Source organism: Haemaphysalis longicornis, unplaced genomic scaffold (assembly GCF_048455015.1).
Source record: "Haemaphysalis longicornis isolate Haplotype H1 unplaced genomic scaffold, Haemaphysalis longicornis Haplotype H1 scaffold_3, whole genome shotgun sequence".
NCBI classification, from domain to species: Eukaryota; Metazoa; Arthropoda; class Arachnida; order Ixodida; family Ixodidae; genus Haemaphysalis; species Haemaphysalis longicornis.
Genome location: NW_027526335.1, coordinates 200,767,487 through 200,790,992, shown reverse-complemented (window position 1 = coordinate 200,790,992; position 23,506 = coordinate 200,767,487). Strand labels below are relative to the sequence as shown.

General features: G+C 48.1%; 1 protein-coding gene across 3 annotated transcripts in view; it reads left to right on the top strand.

Annotated features, from left to right (window-relative positions):
* The window catches only part of LOC144175930 (flavin-containing monooxygenase 5-like), a 126,398-nt gene that overhangs the window by 40,353 nt on the left and 62,539 nt on the right, over window positions 1–23,506 (top strand). The window contains exon 1 of one of the 3 annotated variants that reach the window (XM_077705000.1): window positions 12,736–12,897. The exons of the other annotated variants lie outside the window; for them this stretch is intronic. Within the exon in view, the coding sequence (XP_077561126.1) occupies window positions 12,839–12,897 (59 nt within the window). The 5' untranslated portion in view covers window positions 12,736–12,838. Of the gene's footprint in view, window positions 1–12,735; window positions 12,898–23,506 lie in introns of those variants that run through there. 3 annotated transcript variants of the gene reach the window in all.

The window sequence follows — 23,506 nt, the reverse complement described above, 5'->3', positions numbered from 1 at the left end:
GTTTTTTCTGTGGGGAACCATGACAATTACGCTGTACTGGGAAAGTGCACCCCTGAGAACCATCTTATCAGTGTACCTCAAACTCGAATTCGTCTGAAATTGTTCAATTGCAGTACCAAGCAATTTGAAATACTTTGCATACATCCGTGCAAATATTGAGGTAAAGAATCTGTATATTTGGCCATGTTTGTGAAGCTGTTCACGCAACATTTATTAAATAGGTTTAATAAGGATATATGAATAAACCGAGTTTTACCTGGAAGTCTAAAACAATATAGGAAACACCAGTTCGCCCAGGAATCCACACTCGTCTAATATTCATTAAGGAACGATAATTACATTGGGGTGGTTCGCAGCTTTGCTTTTTAATAAATAGCCCAAAGGTGTTTCATAATAATAAATGTGAATGTTCAAAACTACTGACGCCGAACTTCTTAAAATGTGTTCCTGTTAAATGCGCAAATATGTGTGAATGTATTGCAATTCTCTTTTGATAATCATGGCCTAAGTTGTCAGACAAGAATTTTTGGCTTAAGGCTATGTTATCATATCTTTGGCGTCCTTTTGAAGCATGCTATCAAGTGCATGTTTCCACCAAAGCTTGGTTTCACTAAAGCCTAATGTTGTTTAACTGAAGCTAAAATTCATGCCCGCAATTTATTAAAAGACCTATCATGCATGTTTGATACTGGTTTCTTAAAGGGCACAAAGCTGGTGCAAACATCAAATTTAGTTATGCCTGTTTATAAGACTTAAGCGTTGCCAATACTCACAAAGATTTTTTGGGTGACAACCTTGGTAACGGTTATCGAACAGGTAATGCAATGCATATATATTAAGACAACATTTTCAAGCTTTTTAGTACCGCAATTTTAGGAATTATAAAAGTAACTTCTCTTTTATCCCAGTGGCCGGCCGTTTGTTCAAGGGACGAAAAAAAGACACCCGACGCAAAAGTTTAGACGGCGCAATGGACAGCATGGTCGCACATATCGTCTTCCAGTAACGCGATATTTGTTTACCACGCGGGAAAGGCGCCTTCGGGGCGTCGCCACAGCGGCGCCGGCGAAAGCGCGCCTGGCGCTCAACATGACACCTTCCAGGTGTGTGTCCTTGGACGGCGGTAGATGTAACTTATATAAAGGTATACATGCTGAAAACGGCAAAGTAACCGATAACTGAGTAACCCTTACGTGTATACGTATATAAGGGTTACGAAGATATAGGTTACATTTGTACCTTATAAATTATAGGTTACAAAAATTCGAAAATGTATACCTCTATTAAGGGTTACCCAGCTTAGAGTGTACTTTTGGTTCGTAACGCTTTTCGCTCCGCTCGTCTTCGTATCGCGCACAGCCTTTGATACTCGGGATCATTTTTTGGTATATCGCGGCGCTTGCTTAGGCTGCGGGTCGTTTCCCGCAAACAAGATGCAATCGTGTCTATGAGTTCGCCGTCACCAGTCTGAGCTGTCACACATCTAATCGTAGCGCTAGTAAATGCGTCCCAGTTCGTGCAGTTAACTTTATCAAGGCGCCTTGATTGCGAAGCGTCGAGGGCGGTTATCAAAATTGGGTAATGATCACTTCATCTTGTTTCTACGTCAGTGATCTATGTAAATCGCCCAGAAAACTGAGACGACAAACTTCGGGGGTGCGATCATTACGAGAGAGAGAGAGAGAGAGAGAGAGAGAGAGAGAGAGAGAGAGAGAGAGAGAGAGAGACAACTTTATTTAGCCGCACAAAATTGCGGCGACTACGTGCCGGATGGGTTGGTTCCCTCTTCACGGGACCCATATTCTTCGGCGGCTGCCTGGCCCCTCGTCGAGCTCGTCTTCCAAGGACGGGCTGGTTAGCAAGGTCTCCCATCGCTCGTTAAGGGGTGTGGGAAGGGTGGTGGAGGGTTGGGTAAGGGGTGGGGGGATTGTCTCGGTGAAATCGCACTCTCCGATGACATGCCGGAGCGTGGGAGCAATCATTATGCGAGTAAATACGGTAGTCGCTTGCGTCGGAACGTTCTCTCCCCTAAAAAGTGAGAGTGAAAGAGCCAACAACAAAAGCAGACGCATATCGCCAAAGCGAGCGTCTATCACCAGTGCCAGGGTTGCCAGGTCCTCAAAAGGAAAAGTAACCGAGAAATTGCCGAAAGCAGGCGAAAAAGTCGCCACCCTTAATGGAGCCATGAAGACAAAATACAAGAAGTGCAGCTTGCTGGGCCAGTTGGTACATTTTGAAGGTGAAAAAAACCAGCGAAATAGACGGAAGACGTAGAAGAGACGAGACATTGTCTCGTCTCTTCTACGTCTTCCGTCTATTTCGCTGGTTTTTTTCACACACGCCAGCGTGTGTGTTGTCTCGTCTCTTCTACGTCTTCCGTCTATTTCGCTGGTTTTTTTCACCTACAAAATACAAGTTGGGTTTATTAGAAAGACTGCTTAGTCCCGATAATAATGATACCAATATCATCGCAATCTTCGAACAAATAACGGAGATATTGAAGAAAACGTGTGAAGCAGTCGCGACCCTCTAGCGGCCGATTTCCCGCAACTTTTCTATGACGTCACGGAACCTTGTTTGTGCGAACCTTGTTTGTTTGTCCTAACTGACCTGTCGCGACGACAAATGACTGGACGTCTGGAATGGGGCCTCTAGCTCTATTTGACCGTATCACTTGAATGCTAACGTGCAGTTAACGCACTGAAAATTATGTTTTATTGTTCGCCCGTATGACGTCATTCTTGCTCATAACACGTCAGTGTGGCGCAAAATTTGAAAGTTTTTAAATACTTCTTGCTTTTTTTTCGTTAAAAGAACACCTTTTCTGGCTGTAATGGAGCTGATTGAGATACTGAATCCCAGTTCTTTCAAATTAAACCAAGTTGTATTTTCTCTTCATGGCTCCTTTAGGTGAGTGTTTGAAAAGGAGCCAGGAAAGTTACCATTTCCAGCAGGCCATCCCAGTTAGCACTTTTTGGTTACCTTCGCGGAAAAAAATCCGAAATTTCGAGAAGTATAAAACCGTATTACACATTTTATTCGTTTGCTGTGGTGCAGGACAGCGAAAGCGGTTGATTACTGCCTACAACATAGTTAAAATATGCAGTTGTAGGCAACTTTGCATTCAAGGAATATGAATGATACGGAATGGACGTTTTGCTGCACACAGTGTTTTACACCTTTCCCTGCCTCCTTACATTCCCGTCGTGCCTACACACTTCGCACATCGGTGCATGACATCTCGACCTCCCCTTAACTACTGAAGCATTGCACTTTAAACCGATGGCGTTGGTTGAACGGTTTCCCGCTATTCAGACATCAGGTGGAGGATACTAAAAATAGTAAGGCAAATTTCCATTTTTGCACGTAGGTAGCGCTGTTTCGTGGTGTGTTTCAGTGACTGATTTGTTGGGGCCTTTTCTAGACTTTGCCAGGTAACCATCATCTGCCTAAAAGTTTGTTGTGCTCTGTTCATTCAGTTTGTCTAAGCGGCTGAAATGCACTGACAGGTCGTACAAGGCCCGTTTGGGGAAAGTGGGGCATCGGAAGGGCCCGGAAATATAGAAAATCACCAATGCTCGAACGAGCCAGAAAGTAGCCCGTTGGCCACACTGAAATTTCCGTCGCCACGAGTCTGTTTGGCGACAAATCACGAGACTTGGCAACCCTGATCACCAGTCGCTCCGGAGCTGGGTCTCGCTCCGAATGTATGACGTCACGCGTGACGTGTGGTGCTCCTGATAGGGTGACCAAGCTCGCGGATTTAAGAAACGGACGCCCCGGTGTGTGTGTGTGTGTGTGTGTGTGGGGAGGGGGGGGGGGCCTTTCTCTTCTAGTTCCTGGCGGACGTTTCAAATGCGCCATGGTTAATAACAGCGACATTTTGCTGCAATCGTGTACCTGTATTTTGTTCAGGTAACGAACAACTGCCTGCAAACGGATCGGTTGTTCTTGTCATTTCTTTTTCACTTGATAAAAATGCACGCAAAGGGAGTATTTAATGGGATTTTGTTCGCAGCTACTGTTAAGTACCTAAAAATTCCGGTGTGATTGGGACCAATTGTGATTGGGCCACTTAACTGAACCACATTTAATATGGCTTGCCAAACTTTCAAGGGGTCTGCGATTTTAATAACCTCTGCCAGAGAGCAAATACATTATGCGTTAAAACAACGACCTAGCCATAGGGGCCTTTCGAAAGTGGGTGGCCAGCGGAGCTTTTTAGACGCGGCAAAGAGGTCACGCAGAACTTTGGTGAAATATAAGATGGCGATGATGATAATGAATAAGCGTTAATGAAAGAGCAACGCGTAAAGAAAGAGGGCGTGGTCAGCCTCCAATGTCAACGAGGCCGCGGGATGACGCCGCCTTCCGAGCCCTGTGTAAGCTCGCAGTCGGAACAGGTCAGCTGCGTCTCCCACTGATCACGGGAAGGAGTGGGGGTTGGTTGGAATTGTAGGGGTTGCGAGTGCGGGAATTCAGTGACAAAATGAAATATGTCTAGTGGAGTACTATTACGTGGTGGACAGGTGAGAGGGTAGACAATGCGTGCAGTTGTTGTTGGTATCTGCTTGTATATAGCGTCGCCAGGTGCATGCTTGTGCGTGAGTGAGGGAGCACTGTGGTGGTGGATATGGGAGACGCTTGTAGTGTGTGAGTATAACTTCACTGGTGTCCGTGGGGTTGGTGGCGATCTCTTCCGCGGTGTGCAATGCTGGCATCCTCCGTTGTGCATTTCGTGGGCTGCACAATGGGCTACTGCATTCCCAAGGAGCCCGGTGCGAAGAGGGGTCCAAATTGATACCAGAGGGGCAAGTTTTTGCTCAAGTGGAACTGCTGCGCGAGCAGCTTGCCTTCGACGATAGTGTGCGCAGTGGTGTTGCCTGCGGCTATGGATTCAACGGTATTGGGAGAGATGCCATGATATTCAGTTTATTGCTTGCTTAGCTTCAGTTTCCTTTATTTGTGTCACGTGTTCACTACGCCAAAAATATGTTAGGATTTTCCTCTCCTCAAATGTTACTGCAAACTTTGTATGCCTTCATTGATTTGGTTTGTCTGTACTGAACCATGAATGGGCCTATGTGGGTTTTTTTTTTTAGTTCAGTTTGTGTGTATCGAAGTTCTCAGTCCTTTATATATGTGTTACGCCTTGTATGCAAACCCCCTTACTCAACGCCCTCGCGCATGAAATAAATAAATAAATAAATAAATAAATAAATAAATAAATAAATAAATAAATAAATAATGGCAGCATCTCCACTCCGTGGATGATGGCGAGGTTGCGGAGTACGGGGACTCGAAATGAAGTTGCGCCCCGAGTGACATCCGATTTGCGCCCCGACCGTCATTCGATTTGAGCCGTGAGTTGCAGCTTGGTTATTTCCTAAATGAGACTGCAACTCACGGCTCAAATCGAATTTCGCTTGATATTCGCTCGATGGTGGTGTGCGCACGGATGGACGCGGACGGACATTGGGAGGTCCTAATGTACTCCGCACCGTTACAGACGAGGGAGTAAGCCGTTTGACTCTCGAGTACTGACTCACAATCGTAGCGCAATGGGTAAGACGACTGACACTAACTCTGTCTGGTCTACTAGACGCAGGCTCGAATCCTGCCGGTGCCTGTGTTATTTTTTGCGATTGTAAATGGTAAGCGCACGGACACGGACGGACATGGTGTGGTCCTAACATACTCAGCACCTAATATGCGGCACCAGTCGTTGTTGTACCCTTGGAGTCAATGGCCACAACTGCGGTGCGACAGTCGTGCTTGAGTGCGCGCCATGTCTGCTCATCGGACGTGTGGACCTCTGTCAAGTCTTCTTTGTAGCGTTGTGACATGGGCTACTCTTCCGCCCCTTTTGTGAGTTGCATGATTGCGCCTCACGACGGGAAGCCTTTGAAGTACGAAAAATGGGGATCGGGTAAAGAATGCCTTGGGCTGCTGATATGCCATATTCCAGAATACCCTGTCGTCCTGTGGGGGTAAGTTGAAGACGAGTAATTTGAGTCGTCCGTTGTGCTTCAAGGACCTCTGTAACGGTGTTGTGAGTGTCCAGTCCGAGGAGTTGATGCGTGGACGTAAAGTTGGACAGGTGAATGGCCGTTCCGTAAGCTTTCCGCGTTATAAAAATACGTTTTCTAAGTTCGGCTGGTTTGAGGCCAACATACGGTGTTCGGTAGGTGATGCGGCTAAGCAGTAAGGCCTGTATACGAGCTTGCATGAGTCACCATCTATGCGCTCCGCGTGTTGGTGGCTTACGAGTTGGACGAGATGAGTAAGTTTAGAGGTTGCTTTGGTGAGTTAGGAGATACGGGTGGCCTTCGAGCCCTCATGACGAAAAGGAACGGCAACGTAGAGCGGTTCATCCGACGGGAAGAACCGCGCGTGCTTGTCTTTCTTGGGGGTTGGGTGCTCACGGTGTTTACCGGTTTGCGTTTGTTTACTAGCGCGCACGAATAACCGGTTCATGAATTACTTGCGCTCTCTGATCTGTTAACCATATTTTTAAGTACCTCTCAGACGTAGATTTTTTAAGGTATGTGTCATATCACCCGTGAGCCGAGCCACCATCGCACGCTAGAACCCGGTAGGGCCACTCATTGCTACCGCAAAGACGGTGTCAAGGGGTGCACATAGGAAATGCCTGTCATAGTGAAAAATGTTTTTACTTGGCCCTCTACACCAATTCTTTTTTTAACAGAAATTTGAGATACCTTTCATTATATATTCTGTATTTTATATTCCCACTTGAATAATCCTTACCATAGTACTGGCGCTCTTTCGCCTTGATACTCTTGCGCCAAGAAAACCTAACATCATCATCATCACTTGCGCTCTCTGAATGTCTGTGTGAAAGCATGAAGGAATTGACTGCAAGATTTTTTTCAACATTGAACTGGTACTGATTTTTAGAGGCCACAATTAGGTCTCAACCGTGAATTAGATATGCATACACTTCTCAATTAGAAAAAAAATGAACAGAGGGCATAACTAAATCGTCATAAATTCGCAATTTGAGTAATTCGTTTTCAGTAGTTAACGCTACTATTCAAGGAAGATTTACAGGAAAGGTAATCAAAAGAAAGAGGATCGAGGAACGATCCTTAATAAATAAACACAATTTGGATCGTTTAAAAAGTATGCGGATTCATAATTATGCATTAAATATTGCATAACAGCACATACGCAGTTTTTAGAAAAATAGATCCTTGAGATGCTGCCCAAATACAAATAAATACACCGCGATTGAGAACCCTCTTTAATACACAATTACTGCAGAAATCGTTTTGAAGAAATTGAGTGCACGTATGATTATGTCGGATAAAGAAAATATTAATAACATGAAAAAATTTGTTGTTTTTTTTCATCATCAATGCCTGATTCACCTCTTTGTACCCAAATCGCCCTGCGCTGGAACGTAAAAGGCCTTGTAAAAATGCCCCCGAAACAAATTTGTTAGTCGTTTTTTCTTTTTGTGCCGCAAATATGGATTCTGAATCCCGATGGGCGTCCGCCCTAAAGGTCTGCCTCCAGTCCCTCTCCGAATTTTCCTCGGCACAAGGAAACGGGGGAAGGGGAGTGCATGGCGCCGGCTTCCACGCGAGCTCGCCAAAAACTATTGCACTTGGATCGGGCCACCGCTGCCATTCGTGTCGCTAATTACACGCTGCAGCGGCCGCTAGCCAAGGCAACCCACTCAGAGGTCAATGCACGGTTTTCCAGCAACGCCGAAGCGCACGACGTGGGCGACGGAGGATTAGAGACGCGAGGGTGTAGGTGAAGAATCCTTTCTCAACGAGAGGACGAATATTTCAGTATTTATGTATTTTTGTGTACGGTGCACTGCGCCCAAACTCGTTGCGACCAAACTCGACAAGGAAGACGTGTAGGGTAGTTGTGACACTGCTCTCATTGTGCTTTCTGATTCATTGATTGATTGATTATGAGGTTTAACAAGCCGACGCTAAGCAGGCGATGAGCCGCGCCGTAGTGAAGTGCTCCGGATTAATTTAGACCACCTGTAAATCATTAACTTGCGCCGAAATGTCGAACACACGGCCGTTTTCACTTTTCGCTTCCATCGAACCGACGTCCTCGGGCTCAGCAGCACAACGCCATAGCCATTCTGGCGGGATTCACCACGGCGGAATTCTGTCTATTTGTCATTTGTGTTAGTTCGAAGATTTTTTTCAGTCCCCAAGGAGTTCGCATTAATAGGAGACAACTGTATTGCGAAATTGCAATTCAAAGCGCTTTTGTCACCTATTCGTAACACCATTTTTATTGGTGTCTTACAGCTTCACTGTCTTATCAGCTGAGCAGGACTGATGGTCAGTTTTTACACGAAGCTTCCGTATTTTGCTACCAACTGCGCGCATCGCTACCGAAGTTCGTTTTGGGCCTCTGCGTTTTTAAACCGAAGCTTCCAGAATAGTCAAATAGTCTAGCAAATATTCAGCAAATAAACACGTTTTTGGCAATGCTGCATAACCGTCCGCTGGCCTAAAATAACGTAGAATCGCGAACAAGAACATCCGTAATAAATAGGTTCGTATCAAAAGGTCCGCGGGCCACGTGTTTGAGACCCCTGCTTGAAAGGTTTAGATCAGGAGCCATGCGTGCCGGGAACGGCTAGCGGGGCTCCGGCCGTGGTTGGGGTCAAGAAGACGTCGTAGGCCACGTCTGAAGTCTGCATTCAGGCTTTACTGCAGGATCAATAAATTTTTTTTGCCAATTCAATTGGAGATATTTGTGTTGGCATCGGCAGGTAGACTACACTGTAGCCAAGGCTAGCCGAGCTCTAGGATTCCTGCGTCGAAATACATGTGATTTTCCGCAGGCTGTGAAAGCACTGTTGTATAAATCAAATGTGCGCTCTGTGTTGGAATATGCATGTACAGTGTGGGACCCTCCGACTGTGATTGACAAGCAAAAACTAGAAAGGGTTGAGAACCTCGCCGTGAAATATGTATTAGGCAAACATGCGAGAAATAAAGAATACAGTGCAACATTTTCAAAACAAACATTGCAATGAGAAATATTAGAACACCGCCGAAGCAAGCTCTGTCTGAAACTATTCCATGAAATATACTTTTCTAAAACAGGTGTACCGCGAGAAGTGTACATTGCATCACCGCATTATACATCAGCGCGGATGGACCATGCCTACAAAGTGCGAGAGTACAAATGCAACACTGCATCCTTTGCAAGTTCTTTTTTTCCCAAAACTATCAGGCAGTGGAATCTGTTATCGTCAGCAGTCGTGTCGCGCATTGGAAGCAACTCTTTTTACGATGCCTTGTCCGAAACTGCGCTATCGACCAAAAAGAACCGATGAGTGACAGCGCTTTTGTGTGTGTGTGCGGGTGTGTGTGTGTGTATGTGCGGCGGAAGTATCTTTTTTTCTTTTTTTTTTCTTCCCATGTGCAATGTGCGTTTTTCTTTGTTAACCGTTGACCTTCGTAAGCGAAAATTGATTTTCATGCTGTTTTGTGGTATAAAACTGCGCAGGGAAATGCGCATTTTGTTCCGTTTTCAACGTGTGTAGTACTGAATTAAATGTACCTATATTCTTTTCAATTTTCACAGTGCCATATTCGAGTTGAGTGATTGCCTCTTTTTGTTGCGATTTGATGTCTGCTGTATTTTTCATTCTTTCTTTTTGGCTTGTAACCCCCCCCCCCCCCGCTGTAATGCCTTCGTGGCGCTGTGGGTAATAAATAAATAAATAAATAAATATTAAAAACATAAAATGAATAAAACGTTATCGACGAAGGATTCTCCAAACATAATTACACGACAAATCTTTTTAAGGAAGTCGAGTGCGTTTATATTACGCTGTGTTTCTACGCCGTCGGACAGTATTATAAGCCCTCCACTAAAGCGGCGCCTACCGGTGTTTTTATGGTGAAAATGCCCCGCTTGGCTGTAGTGCCTAGAATATACTAGGCACTGTAGTCTGGCACTGCTTGGCCTTCAATTAAAGGGGTGCTGACACGAAATTTCAAAGCTCAGATGGCGATGTAAAAAGCTTCCTTGTTCATACCCAGCTTTCTCGCTCAGAATTCCGGCCTCTCAGTAACCTAGGAAAATTACTTCAGGAAAGTGATATTCGGCACAAAGCAAGAAGTCAACGTGAAGATGAAAACACTATAAGAACTTTCCAGGATTCTGAATAGTTTATGTGCAACTGGCTGTGAAATCTTATTGCCCATGCATTTCTATGGGATAGTTTCCATGGCTCAGGAACATAGCCGCAAAACGTGCAAGACTTGAAACTGTGCGCAATTAAAGTTTTCACCCCCAATATTAGCAGCGCAAAAGAACTTTACGGTACGCTAAATAACTACAGAGTAATCGCTCTTGAAAGGACTGCCATGAGCGGGAAAGCTGCACATGTATAAAGATACATGCTCGGAATTTAAACCGTAACCGTTCAGTAGAACATATTTTAAATCAATTTAAATCCTTGCGCGCACGAGAAACCTCATCCGCGCCATCAAGCGAGCTCATGACGTCATCTGCATTGCGACCCAAACGGCCGACGTCGGGGCTCCCGTGACGTGTCGAGGCGGCCGCGGTGCTGTTGGCGAGCGCTTTTTCGCCGCGTGACACGTCACAGTTTTGGAGACTGACGTCACGTGCGACTACGGCCGGTCTGGCGCACGTGCGCGCCAAGACCGGAAGCGGCTGGGGTGCGCCGAGAACAGTGACGTTAAGTGCGACTTCCCTCGGTGTTCGCTTCACCGGAACCGAAACTGACGCGAATGAGTGGAGCTATAAGTAATTATTTATCATGCGTTCGACAACCTTATGTACCATTCTATGAATATTGTGCTCGTAGGCACCTATAGCCGAGAAAAAAAAAACGAAACGAAAATTGAACGAACCTAACACAACCTAACGAACAGAAAAGAGTTAAGACAAAGAAATCTAACCTAACCCGTGCAAATTATGATGAAATCTGGAAATGTAAAGAGAAATAAGCAGAGAACCGACAAAGACTGCTACATTATATGGTTAAATGGACCTTTTTCAAGAACCGGTCATGTTAGTGGCGGCCACGGCGAACCAAAATTACCAGAAAGGCAGCCCCCTCCCCTCCCCCCAAAGTCGAGCTTTCGAAGAACCCGTGCACAAAATATCCAGAGCCTGCAGTCTAGGGTGCCTCCAGCACCTACCCGTCACCCGTACGTTTCGCGTGTGAATGTCACGGTAGCAGGCGCACTTTCCCGTGACTAATCTGCACTGGTAGCAGAGCCCCTTCTTCTTAATTATTTTGTTGCATTTTTCGTAATCTCTCACTGGTATCCGAGTGCTCGCGGCGTGGTCAGTCTCAAACGTCTTTGCCCTTTCCTTTGAAAGCCTTCTTTTTGTGCAGCACGAACTCACCAGGAGCTGTCGAAAAAGAGGAAATAAAGACGTGCAGCACCAGAAAGCACAGCCTAGCTGTAAGCTGAAAGGAGCCCTTTTGTTCATTTGGTAAAGCCGCAATGCTAGGCGGCGGAGGCAGAAGGTTATGGATGTAATGAGTGGTTGGATCCACTGACGCGTTGGATCTATAGTTCATACCACAAGCTAGCTGCAGCACTGCGGAGGCTACATTGTTGTCCCCCTCAGGGCGCCTAACTCACCGCGAAGGAAGCGACAAAAGGCGCCGGGGCCTTGCGGTGCCAGTTGCCGAGAGGGGAGAAGGGAATGTCCTTCCAGGACCCCCTTCACGGCGAGTTAGGCGCCCTCAGTGGGCGCATTATTGATGACAATGTAGCCTCCACAGTGCTGAAGCTAGCTTGTGGTATGAACTATAGTGACTCGGTAGACACGGAAGCGGTGCATACTACAAAAAAGTACGAAGCGTATCGAGGCAATCTTGCCTATACGCCACGATGCTGTAAAATGTTTCGGATCACAGGAGGGACTATATAGACACAAGGATATTCGTTATGGCAGTACCATCTGCGCAATGTACAGAACGAAAAAATTGCGGAGACAAATTTCGCGCATCACAAAAACAATAGAAAGTACGCTCGAAATGAAAGACAACTAGTACAAAGTCTACAAATTCTGTTAAATAGTCTCGCTGTGGAGAAAATATTTGCAAATTACACAGCGAGGAAGAAACTAAAAAAAAAAAACGTACTGAAAATTTTGTTGCGAGAAAGGCCGGAAAAAAACACTCTCGATAAAACGGCTCCGATAAAACGTCCGTCGATAAAACGGCGTTCGATAAAACGGTTTCGATAAAACGGCGTCCGATAAACTGTCCCGACCCCGCTCTGCAGATATCACTGCCAATGAGTTTACTACAACATATCACAATCTAGTGGGGAAACCTTGGAAGCGGTCTGGTGACCTAAATTACAAACGCTTATTAACCATTCGGTACACATGTCAAAAATTAACCATGTCTCACAGTCCGTGCGTTAGCTGCAGCTAATATTTTCGCACTATATGGAAAAAAAACGGATTAGACTCGCGCTTTCAGGTACGTTCCACCAGTTACGACCCATCGGCTTCTGAGCATCGCTTCCCGTACCGGACTTGTGACAGCGCAGGGCTAAAGCCCGGCACGAAACGGCCCCGCCGAAATCAGCCGTGCCGGCCGACCTCTTCCCTCTCGCCGCGTCGGCGGCGCGCCGTCGGTTCCTGCAGATCGGCTGCTGCCGCTTCCGAAGTAGGACCGGCGCCGGCCGTAGTGGCAGCGTCGGCAGAGGTTGTTCACCGCGCTGTACGCAAAGGAGAAAGCGCCGTCGTGCTCGAAACGAGGCCGCCGGCGGCGGTCCCGCGCCAACTTTCTCTGTTGTGCGCGTCCGCCGAGTCGTCGGACAACATGGCGGCGGCCCACAGCACAGTGCTTGAAGACGACGATGCCCTGAGATGCGTCACGCCGTGAGTTATGCCTGCCACCCCTTCAATGCTACTGCGAGGGCGGCGATTTATGGCGCCCTCTTTGCACAAGCCGCCCATTTCCGGCCGCTAGGTACCACGACGAAGACCAACCTGTTAGCGTGCGTCTACATCGCCTACTTGTATCGGAGGGATTGTGCGCGCTCGTGATACTGCTCGTGAACGGGAGCGACTACTCGATTTTATCGTTCGTGCGGGCGTCCAGGCCCCGAAGCACGTCTAAATTTACGCCGGTTTGTGTTCCTTGATGTGGCCATAATCCCAGCCTAGTGCGTTCCGGTTGCAACAACTTCAACGCCGCCGGGAGCGTGAGATCTCGCGTTTTTCGCATTCGTTTCTGCTAATTTAACTAAGGCGGCACGGAAAACATTCACTGAATGCGCACGTACCAAACGGACAGCTTCCTCTGACCTCAAATGCAATCAGCGCAGTGGCGCTACCCAGTGCAGAACGCGATGCTTGTAATGCGGGATGTCAAAGCGCGAGCCGAACGTTTGAGTCAAATCGTATGCTTCATACCTTCGTTCGCCAAGATCTCACTTTATACTTCCTGGGTTAGTCAATTCAGTACGATACAGTGAGACTAGATCACCGGGCGGTCTGTGTTGCTTATTCCGTGCAACTTGGGGAAAACAAGAAAGAGAGAGAGAGTGAGAGAGCTCTTTATTAGATGAAACCAGAGAGGTTTGCTGGCATGTTCCCGCCTACATGTTAATCTGCGGGGATTTGGAGAACGGAAAAGAAGAGGTTAAAAGAAAAAGTGAACACGAAGCTTTGCGTGGCGAGGTAAAAGTCCACATGACCTCACAGGTAAAGTTTTAAATAGTCTTGACGCCGATTCCGCGTAAATAGTCAAATAAGGCAACCAACATTTTCCCCTGCGAGATGGAGAGGGCCAGGATCCAAGGAGACCTTTCAAAGATATAGATGCGTTGTTGAGGCACTCAATCTTTTCTGCGAGGTGATTTCTTTCTTGGATGTATGCCGGACACTCTAGAAGGACGTGATCCACTGTTTCGGGCAATCCACAATTATCGCAATAGGGATTTGCAGTTAGGCCGAGACGATGGCGGTAAGAGTTCATGAGCGCTGCGTTGAGACGCAACCGGTGGTAAAGGGTTTCAAGCTTACGTTGAATCCGCTCTGGTAGCCTCATTCTGAGTCCAGGGTCTATATGGTGCAGGAAAGGGTGCCAAGTTTCAGGACAACACCAGAGGCGGTTTCGCTACTCTAAGGCAAGCGCCTTCGCTAGCGCTGCGGCCTCGTATTTTATGAAGAAAATATTTCTTACATTTCGCAGCTGTAGGCCTCTGCGAACTGCCTCATCCGCTTTCTCGTTGTCGAGAATGCCGCAATGCGCAGGCATCCATTGTAGGTTCACTCGGTGACCGGCGACGTAGGCGAGATGGTGCAGGTACGTGACGTCACGGGATACATGCTCGCGAAGGCTGAAGCAGCTGGCACGCCGTAAGGTTTGCAACGCCGCCTTCGAGTCCGTGAATGTAGCCCGTTCTGCTGGTGGCTGACGAAGAATGTAGCGCGGGGCTTGTTTAAGTGCATGGAGCTCGGCAGACGTGGATGAGGTTGTTCTTTACAGGCGGTAGGAAAAGGCTTTGCCGGTCGACGAAATGAAGACGCCGGAAGAAATACGGTGAGGCGTAGTTGAGCCGTCAGTAAAAATGTGGGCCATATGTGAAAATCGGGCATTGATGTGGGCAAGCGCGAGTTGTAGGAGGCAAAATTGTGGCAGAGTTTTCTTGGAGTTGAGACCGGGTATGCTAATGTTTATGCAAAGGGGTGAGAGAGTCCAGGGAGGGAAATCAGACGGCATGGTTTTTCGTGCTTCAGGGGGCACAGAAATGTTTATAGAGTTTATCGTTTCTGCGAAGCTGGAATTTTCGTTGCGCTGTACATTCCGGGCCAAGAAATTGGTTTGTGAGTGCACCCGATGCCTCAGGTATATTCGAACTGTTTCCTGCAGCCGGAGAACATCCAAGGGCAAGCAACCAGCCCCCGCAACTGTACCAGTGCACCCGAATCGACAAATGCAGCCGCTGCGTTAGCGACTATCCGAGAGTCCGTAAATTGGTAACACCCCAAACGTTATATGTTGTCTGGCGACCTACATTAGAGCGAATCTGGTGTGTTTACATTCGAATTAGATATCCCAATCCCCGAGCGACTCTGCAGCACTTGCGATAAACGCTTTCACTCTTTTCTTCCCGTCAAAAAACCATTGTGAAAGCTATTGATATCGCCAGCACGGAGCGGTACTGCGTGATGTGCTCGTTGCAGGAGACCCGCCTTCTGTTTATGCTTTGGTTGTGTGGCGTTTTTTTTTTTTTTCCTAAAGTGGCTATCGAATTTATTCATTGCTGCGACTAAAAGGAAGCCGGTCGGCATTGCTGTAATGACGTAACTCGAGAGCTTCAAAAAATGCCACGACCGGGAAAGAGAGAAAAACCTTTTGAGCAGGTGTCCCAGTTATTTGATGGGCATAGAGCAGTAATTTTTGGCTGAGGTACTTTGCAACCCCCTAATCTAAGTTAGGTGTATTTGTTCCCTACGCTCTGAAAGCGTTTAAGATCTATTTATAAAAAAGTTAAGAAACAATGTTGCAGGCTCCCGATTTCAATCGCGATTTCAGAAGCCGATTTCAACCGCGTGGACCCCAACGAGAGCCGTACCGGTCCCTGTAGGATATTTGTAACTCACGCCCTATTACACGGGTTGTAAAGGGAGCTACCAAATAGTCACCAACGAGTATTGATGCAAGCATTCCTAGGGAAAGTATCGCAGCCGATTTGTCCACCTTGATACAACTATTCCCGCATCAGTTTTCATTTCTGTTATTGCGCCAGAAAGTGCTTACACTCGCAACTAGAAAACAATCGCAATTTCGTATCTCACGCCGGCTTTGTAAAGGTCACAATTACGGCAGCTGATGTGATCACAATCCGTGGCAGCCGTGCACGCCTGTTCCAGGTGTACCACTTGTACACAAAGGAAAGATGACGTATTTCGTCTACTACACTCACATCTTCACAAATCAACGAAGTCGCGCACCGCAGTCATGACTTCCACATCGGCACGAAACTACACCGAGTTCTGCTGGGTTATTCGCTGCATAAAAGCGCCCTTAGCGATGCCCATGGTCTCTGACATTGCCTACAACGCAGAGTGCCACGGTCATAGACAGAAGTACCGGTATATATGTCATCCTATCCCGCTGCTCTGCTTTAGTGACCTTTGCGTAGTGCAATTCAACAGAGATTCTTCGAATTTCGTGCATATCGCTGGGGGCAATCGATTCCGTATTTTCCAACATTTAGGACCCACGTGTTTCTGGCGTGCCTGTTTTCTTTATTTGGCACATCTAAGACTGAGGTCTGTTCGTTGCGACCAGCCAGCGAAAGGATCGTCGTTTTCTTTCGTACCGTGTAGAAAAAACATGCGGACTGTGCGGGGGCTCTGAACGGGACAACCGCGGCACAGTAGGCTCTGTTACTTCGACGAACAGAGTTTCGTGAACATGCCAATGTACTATTTCCGACAACACTATCGCTGTGTGTTTCTGCCCTTCTTGCGGTAACCTCTGCGTATCCTACAACCGAAAAAGAAAACTCCTGTCCCAAAGGCGCTTTCAACCAGGCAGAACAGTTACAGACGTACTGTACAATGTACACGCTGTTATCAGTACGACGTAGTAAATCACCCGGCGGCTACACAATGAAACGATTCTCACCGGTCCATACAAATAACAAATTCGCATAGTGTGGATGACTACGGGCGAGCTAATAGGACAGCTGTCGTCGACCGCAGATTGTGGTCCCGTCGCCTTTATTTATTAGCGCGGACAACATATAGGCCTCTAGCAAGGAGCAAAGGGCTCACGATTTGTGCCTCCCGATTGGTGCCTCAGGGCTGGCGACTGGTGCCCTGCATATGGTGCCGTGTAGTACAGCAAATACACATGCATGTAGATCGGTAGTGTTTTACGTCGATACTTGCAGTTCGCAGACAGTGTTTTATTCGCACGCACTCTGCGAATAAAACAGTGGAAGTAGCGGCGGGGACGACGCGCCCACAGCGCTAAGGGAGCGGAGAACGTCAAGGCGCGTCCAAAGGATGGCAGAGTCAAAGCCCGCTGCAACGCGCATCTCCTGCAATGCACGCGGCGAGTTCGGTGGTGCCAGAGGAGACACCCGGGTCGCTGTTATCAGGAAAATGGGAGGGGGAACTGACGACGTCCTGCCGCGTCCACTACGGCGCCGTGTGCCGAGAAGGCATTGGGCGCTCGCCTCAAGAACCGGGAAATGAAGCACTGTGGGTGGAGAGAGAGCTAACGCGGCGAAGGATGTCGCTCAAAGTTAAAAATGCTGGCTCTCTCGAAATTCTAGTTCAAAGTACTTCGGTCATCAGGGAAGACAATCATCAAGGTCATCCACGGCTCCCACCCGCCTATCCTTCCGAATCAAATTTTACAGAAGTTGCCCCTGGTACGAAAGCATAAATGGCTGGACACACACGTGCACACCCGCTCGCGAGGAGGAAGAGGCAAGCTTCATTCAGTAGGGAAATCGGGCTGGTTAGTGGAAGGGGTCCTCAGTCCAGGACTCGAGTTCGTGCGGCCCACCGTATTTGCCCTTTCAGCGAGTCAAAGCTGCTTACTCGGTCCGAGCAGGCAAGTTCACTCCCCGGCTGCTCGCGTGTAGGATTCGGGACCAAGGTCCGGGTGTGACGGGCATGACCAATCCGTATGGTAGAGAGTAGCTGGGATGTCGTAGTGCCGGGAGGAAGGTTGTATCTTGTGGTATGAACGGCATGCATCCGTGTGAGGTGTGTGAATGCGCTTGTTTGGTGTTGTCGGAGAGTGACTTCTAGTCATTTTGTTGACATGTCGGGCGGCGGCGGGAAGGTGCGTCGCGTGAAAATATAGCGTTGGGTGATGTCCTTGTATGTGATGAGTGGGTGTCTGGCCGTCTGGTCCACGTGACCTTGATCGCTCTTTTATGGGGGGTTTGGGTCACTAATCGTAATGCTCTCGTAGAAAGGCTCTGTTTTGGTCACAGTGACATAGATCACCCTCTCTCTCTGCTCGTTTATCTATCTATCTATCTATCTATCTATCTATCTATCTATCTATCTATCTATCTATCTATCTATCTATCTATCTGCCTCAATGTATCTCTGCCCGTATGTGTGTGTGTATGTATGTATGTATGTATGTATGTATGTATGTATGTATGTATGTATGTATGTATGTATGTATGTATGTATGTATGTATGTATGTATGTATGTATGTATGCATGCGTCTTACATGGCAAAAGCCGTGAGCTGCACAGCAGTTCGATTTATTACGTCCCTTGAGGTCCGTCGTTCGTGCAAATCACAGACCCGCTAATGCACGCACGTGATGCTGCCTCTGCAGGCAGGCATTCTTTCCCGGGGGGGGTGATGTGCCGCCGCAGCAGTGCGCTGCGAGGGCAGGTCGCCCTCTCAACGAAAGTGAAGCCGGAACAGCGAAGCCGTGCCGGTCACGGCAAACTGCCGGTGCTGCCCCAGTTTCGGCTCCGCTGGTGGGTCAGTGTGCCGACGGTGCCTACCGCGTACGGCTGACCCCGCTTTCAATCCACGATCATGGCGACAAAGCCGGTGCATAGAAAAGCGGAAGCCACTGGAACTTCTGCTCCGCACTGCTTGCAATTTACGTCATTAAATAAAATGTGAGGGGCTATTTCACTTAGTGAAGGTGAATGGCCAGCGAGGCTATGTAAATTCATTCCATTTGATGAATTTAAAATTGTAATCCCTCTCCTATCTTCCAGAGCGCTTTTTTTTCGTTTATCATATTAACTATTAAGGTGTAAGTGGACTTCTAATAAACGATGGTGTAATATAAAAAGCAGAGTAGGTAATCGTGGTTAAATAGGCAGAACAGGAGTTCCGAATTAGGTATTACGTGTGACTACAATTCCTAAGTGATGTTAGGCAGAAAAGCTACCTTTAGAGAGACAGAGAAAGAGCTTTTATTTTGGCAGGAGTACTCAAGGCAAATGGGGGGAGAGCAGAAGCCTAACGTAACGCTTAGAAGTGCAACGTCGTCAACCGGTGCCCGCAGCTTGACGACAAGTTGACGATGGCTCTGTGATCTCAAAATGCAAATGGAACACCGTGCTTAGCGGCGCATTTTATATTTCTCGTGGCTCTTGGAATTTTTTATATGGTTTTGCTTGCGTTGCCTCTATTTCCACCCCCATCCCAGCTTGTTTAAGAGCACTTCTTGTGTGTGTCTTTTGTTTGTTGTTCTGTATGCATCACCCCATCGTAATGTTGCAAGGCACTGGGGTATCAAATAAATAAATAAATAAATAAAATAATATCGTGTGTACGCAAATAAAGCCGACGTGCTGGCGAAGAATCGGCATTAGATGTCTACCTTTACATCGTTTCGTGTTACCTTCTGTGCGTAAATGAGTACGATGACCTCTACTGCATTTTTGTACGCGTATCGCCGAAGAGCGTTACTGGAGAGAGAGAGAGAGAGAGAGAGAGAGAGAGAGAGAGAGAGAGAGAGAGAGAGAGAGAGAGAGAGAGAGAGAGAGAGATAGAGAGAGAGAGAGAGAGAGAGAGAGAGAGAGAGAGAGAGGTTATTTTGTACTTTTGGATAAGGTGGTGGGGTTGGAGGAGGCCCACAGGGCCACTGCAACCACCAGGGCCCGGGAGGTGGTTGGGGCTTGGCCTGACTCCCTCGGGTCGCGACACATCGGCTCTCAGGTGTGAGCGGTGGGAACGAGAGGGAGAGGGGTATTTGGTCTGCGGGGCATTCGCAGAGGGAACGGTAGTGATTGTCGAGTGCCCCGCAGGCTGGACAGGTAGGGACAGTAAAGGGGTGTGGTTGAGTTTCTGGAGAGGACCACGTCCATAAGAAGCGCCCGAAGGAATAACAGAGGCAACGTCAGCGGCGGCGTCTTGCGGCTGAAACCGATGAAGATCGTGCAGAAAGCACCGAGAGCATGCGGCAAGCCAGGCGCGAGCGGGGCAAAGTTTTGTAGCTATAATACGCTAACTCGGGCAGTCTTGGCGGGGTGACCATTTTTGCCCTTGAGCGCTAGAGGTCAAACCACGCCGCCATTCACAAGCGCCCGGCACGGAGCAGCGGCCCGATAACGGGGAGAGATAGGCGGGAAGGGACAAGAGACGTGCGCGGGACCCATGCGCGGGACGTGGCAGAGGAAGGTGAGGAGGCCGCTGCTGCCGCAGCGATAAGCGCGCGCCACGAAGGGAGGCCACGTGCGGTGCAGAACCGTGTGCGATAGAGGAAGACGCAGATCCAGCTGTGGTCCCTCGTACAGCGGCGAGGCTTAAACAACGCCGTGAGGCGAAACAGAGGGAAAACGTTACTGTTGCGGACAGCTTCGCTACCTTTAGTCTGAGTTTCCTTCATTTTGTTTGCTTAACGCACGACATGAAGAGATTGTGGCATGTAAGGCTACATAGAGCTCCGTTGTAAAAAATATAATTGGCGCTTAGCTCTGCTGAAATGCTCGGACAGCGAAGCGACTAAAGTACCAATGAAAATGTTATCCTGACTGAAATAAAAATGCGCTTTGAAGTGCAGTTTTACAATTCTTTTATGACGAGACTACTGACCGAAGCGCACGTCCGACGAGTGGGAGAAACAACGACCGATTGCTTCAGATTTGCGATAGACCGTTATTCTGAATTAGTTCGTTTAATAAAACTTGGAAGAACTACAGTTTTATCCTAACAGACAAATATGAAGCTGTCTGTTCCACGGCGTCTTTTTGGTGCTGTCGGAAAGGCTTTAGAGCGGGTGCTTTGTGTTATTCGCCACATATTAAAAATCTCCCTGATAGTTAAACATGATAACCGGTGAAATATACTTCGTACGGTTAGCAGTCGTTTCGCGGTAGATGTGGTAAAACACGAATTAATGAAGTTATGTCTAACCATACATTCGCCTCGTAGAAGCCAATGCATTGACAACCAACGGGAATTCCGAATTGTTTATGGATTCATGGTGAACAAATTATGACGAGTAAATGGAACTCGGCGAATTGATGGGGTGTCTTAGTGGCCAATGGCACTATTTTTCTCAGATACGCGCATGATATTGAGCTACACAGAAGTCGCGAGAAGGTTGGCTTCGCCTTAAAGCGCGTTATACTGGCAGACTACAGCGCGTAGAAATCCCGAAGAGTGTTGCATATAGGTTGCATTCCCTGGTGAGGCACGCATACAGGCAACCGTGTGAGTGCGTCGTCACTGGTTACGTCGGGCTCCGCGGGATGGCGGTACTTGTCCGTGCTAAGCACCTAAGCACATGATGTGTGTTCCACGTTCCAAACTCTACCCCTCTGAACGCAAAGTAATGCTTCCACTCCAATGTGGGCTCGATTAATAACATCTCTGTCGACACCAGCTTTGAGAATCGGGTTGAAACGGAGCAGACGACGCACGCCGGTGTTCTTTTTTTTTCTGCGGCGTGCGGGCGCAGTGGCATAAGCAGCGCCATGTCCGTGGCGCTTCGGTCATGCCCGTGGCCGTTTCCAGTGTTGCCAAGCGAAGAATTTGACAGCTAAACTTTTCAGTGAGTACCATCAGTAAAGGTTTGGTTCGTTGTTTCTTGCTTCGATGCGCCGACGTTGTGGCGTGTAGAAGACTTCCGATGGTCTGCGTTGGTGCCTGATGGTGACGGCACTGATGACACGACGACGATGAGAGTTGTTGAGGGTTTTGAAAACTGTATATTTAAGCGAGAGACATATACAGGATATTTACAGACTGAAGTAGGCAGAGTAAGAAATAAAGTGGGTTCCTAGGTCAGCTAAGACTTTGTGCCCGCGGCGCCCCCGTCAGCGACGGACCGTGACCTAAAACTACCCAAGTGGTGAGATCCTCCCTAGCCTGACCTGGCTAGCCCGGCAATACGCCGGCCGTGCATAGCACGTTAAAACCCTGAGGATTCGACACATCCTGCGTCGCTGGTGCCTGGAACCCGTACACCATCTATACAACTTAGCCATAAAAATTGCAGTGGTCGAACACGGTTAAACAAAGTTGGTCAAGCGATAGCTCGGCTTGTGGACAGGACGAAGCCATTGGTTCGCGAAAATTTGACTTGCATGTGTGTATTGGTTGTATTGTAAGTGTTGGAATAGGCAAGGACGAAACTATTGTTTCCAAAGAGTTAATCATCTTATATGTGTTCTCGGGTGGATTTGACAGCTTGACTGTCGGCGATACGCAAAGAGGTGGCCGTGTGGTCAGCTGGCTAGCCGTTCCTTCGGTACACTGGAATTGACAGTGAGCTATATAAACGCTTGGACGAATGACTGTTTCGCCTTATTTTATGTGTTCTTTTCGTGTGAGTCTGTGTGTTTGAGCAGAAATGTGTATGTGAGAGTTCTTTTCATATCTTTCCATATCACCTCCACGCCCTCAGCTGTAGCAAGTTGGGTGGCTTGCCTGGCTGACCTTGCCTGCCCATAAATCTCTCTCTCTCTCTCTCTCTCTCTCTCTCTCTCTCTCTCTCTCTCTCTCTCTCTCTCTCTCTCTCTCTCTCTCTCTCTCTCTCTCTCTCTCTCTCTCTCCCATTGCCTTTGTACAAACATTAAGACGTGCGGCTCGAACATCTGTGGCGGTGTTCTGCTCTGTCCGACTACACGCAACACACAGACGCTGCTCGGCGCGCCATCGGCGCCCTGTGCGCGAACGCGCTGCGAAGTGAATCGGTTGCAGCCAGCGCGTCTGGTGATGGCGCCACGATAGACTGGCCTTGAGTCGCTGTTCATCGCTGTTCACTCGCCGGATTCTTGTGGCTGGGAGGCAGGCAGGCAGCCTACTGGCCTAGTGCACGTCTGCCATATTGTAGCATGAGCTACACTGCCCGAGGTTGAGCAGTTTCGCGTGGCTCCTGCAGAGCCATGCTACGCATGCGCGATGAGAAGTGACGTCACACGGCGCACAGAACGTTGCTCGCTTCCCGGCGTCTCTCACACACCCCACGCGCCCAGCGTCTTCGCCGACCTCCGTTCCGCACGTGGTGGCCCGGTACACTTGATGATCATGCGAGGGGTGGCCGTGTGTGGGAGTGATGGCTTGTGCAGCGCAGCAACACCGGCGTGCGCCTGTGGAATCAGCTTAGCTCTGGGGCGATTGGTGACGTTGCGCTGTAGCCGCTTGATAAATATACATGTGTCACATAATGCGTATACCGTGTGTTTGTGTCATTGAAGCAGCAGTAAGCATGATAATCACGCTAATCCTAGACAACCAGGACAGCTAAGAATAACCAGCTGAACCTTAGCTCACGCTAGGTATATCCTGGCATAGCCGAGCTTAGCCACTGCTAAGTTTTTGTGGTACCATCACATGTCGACACGCACGCACGCACACCACAGGGAGGCCCAGAGAAACCTTAAAGGGACACTGAAGTGATATGTAAACATTGCGGAATTACTAGCGCAAATTGTAGTCCGGAGTCCCCAGGCCATGTTTCGACCCCTCTAGGCGCGTTTACGCGATTTTATTTAGTAGAAAAACTAATTCGAAAATGCTGTCCTC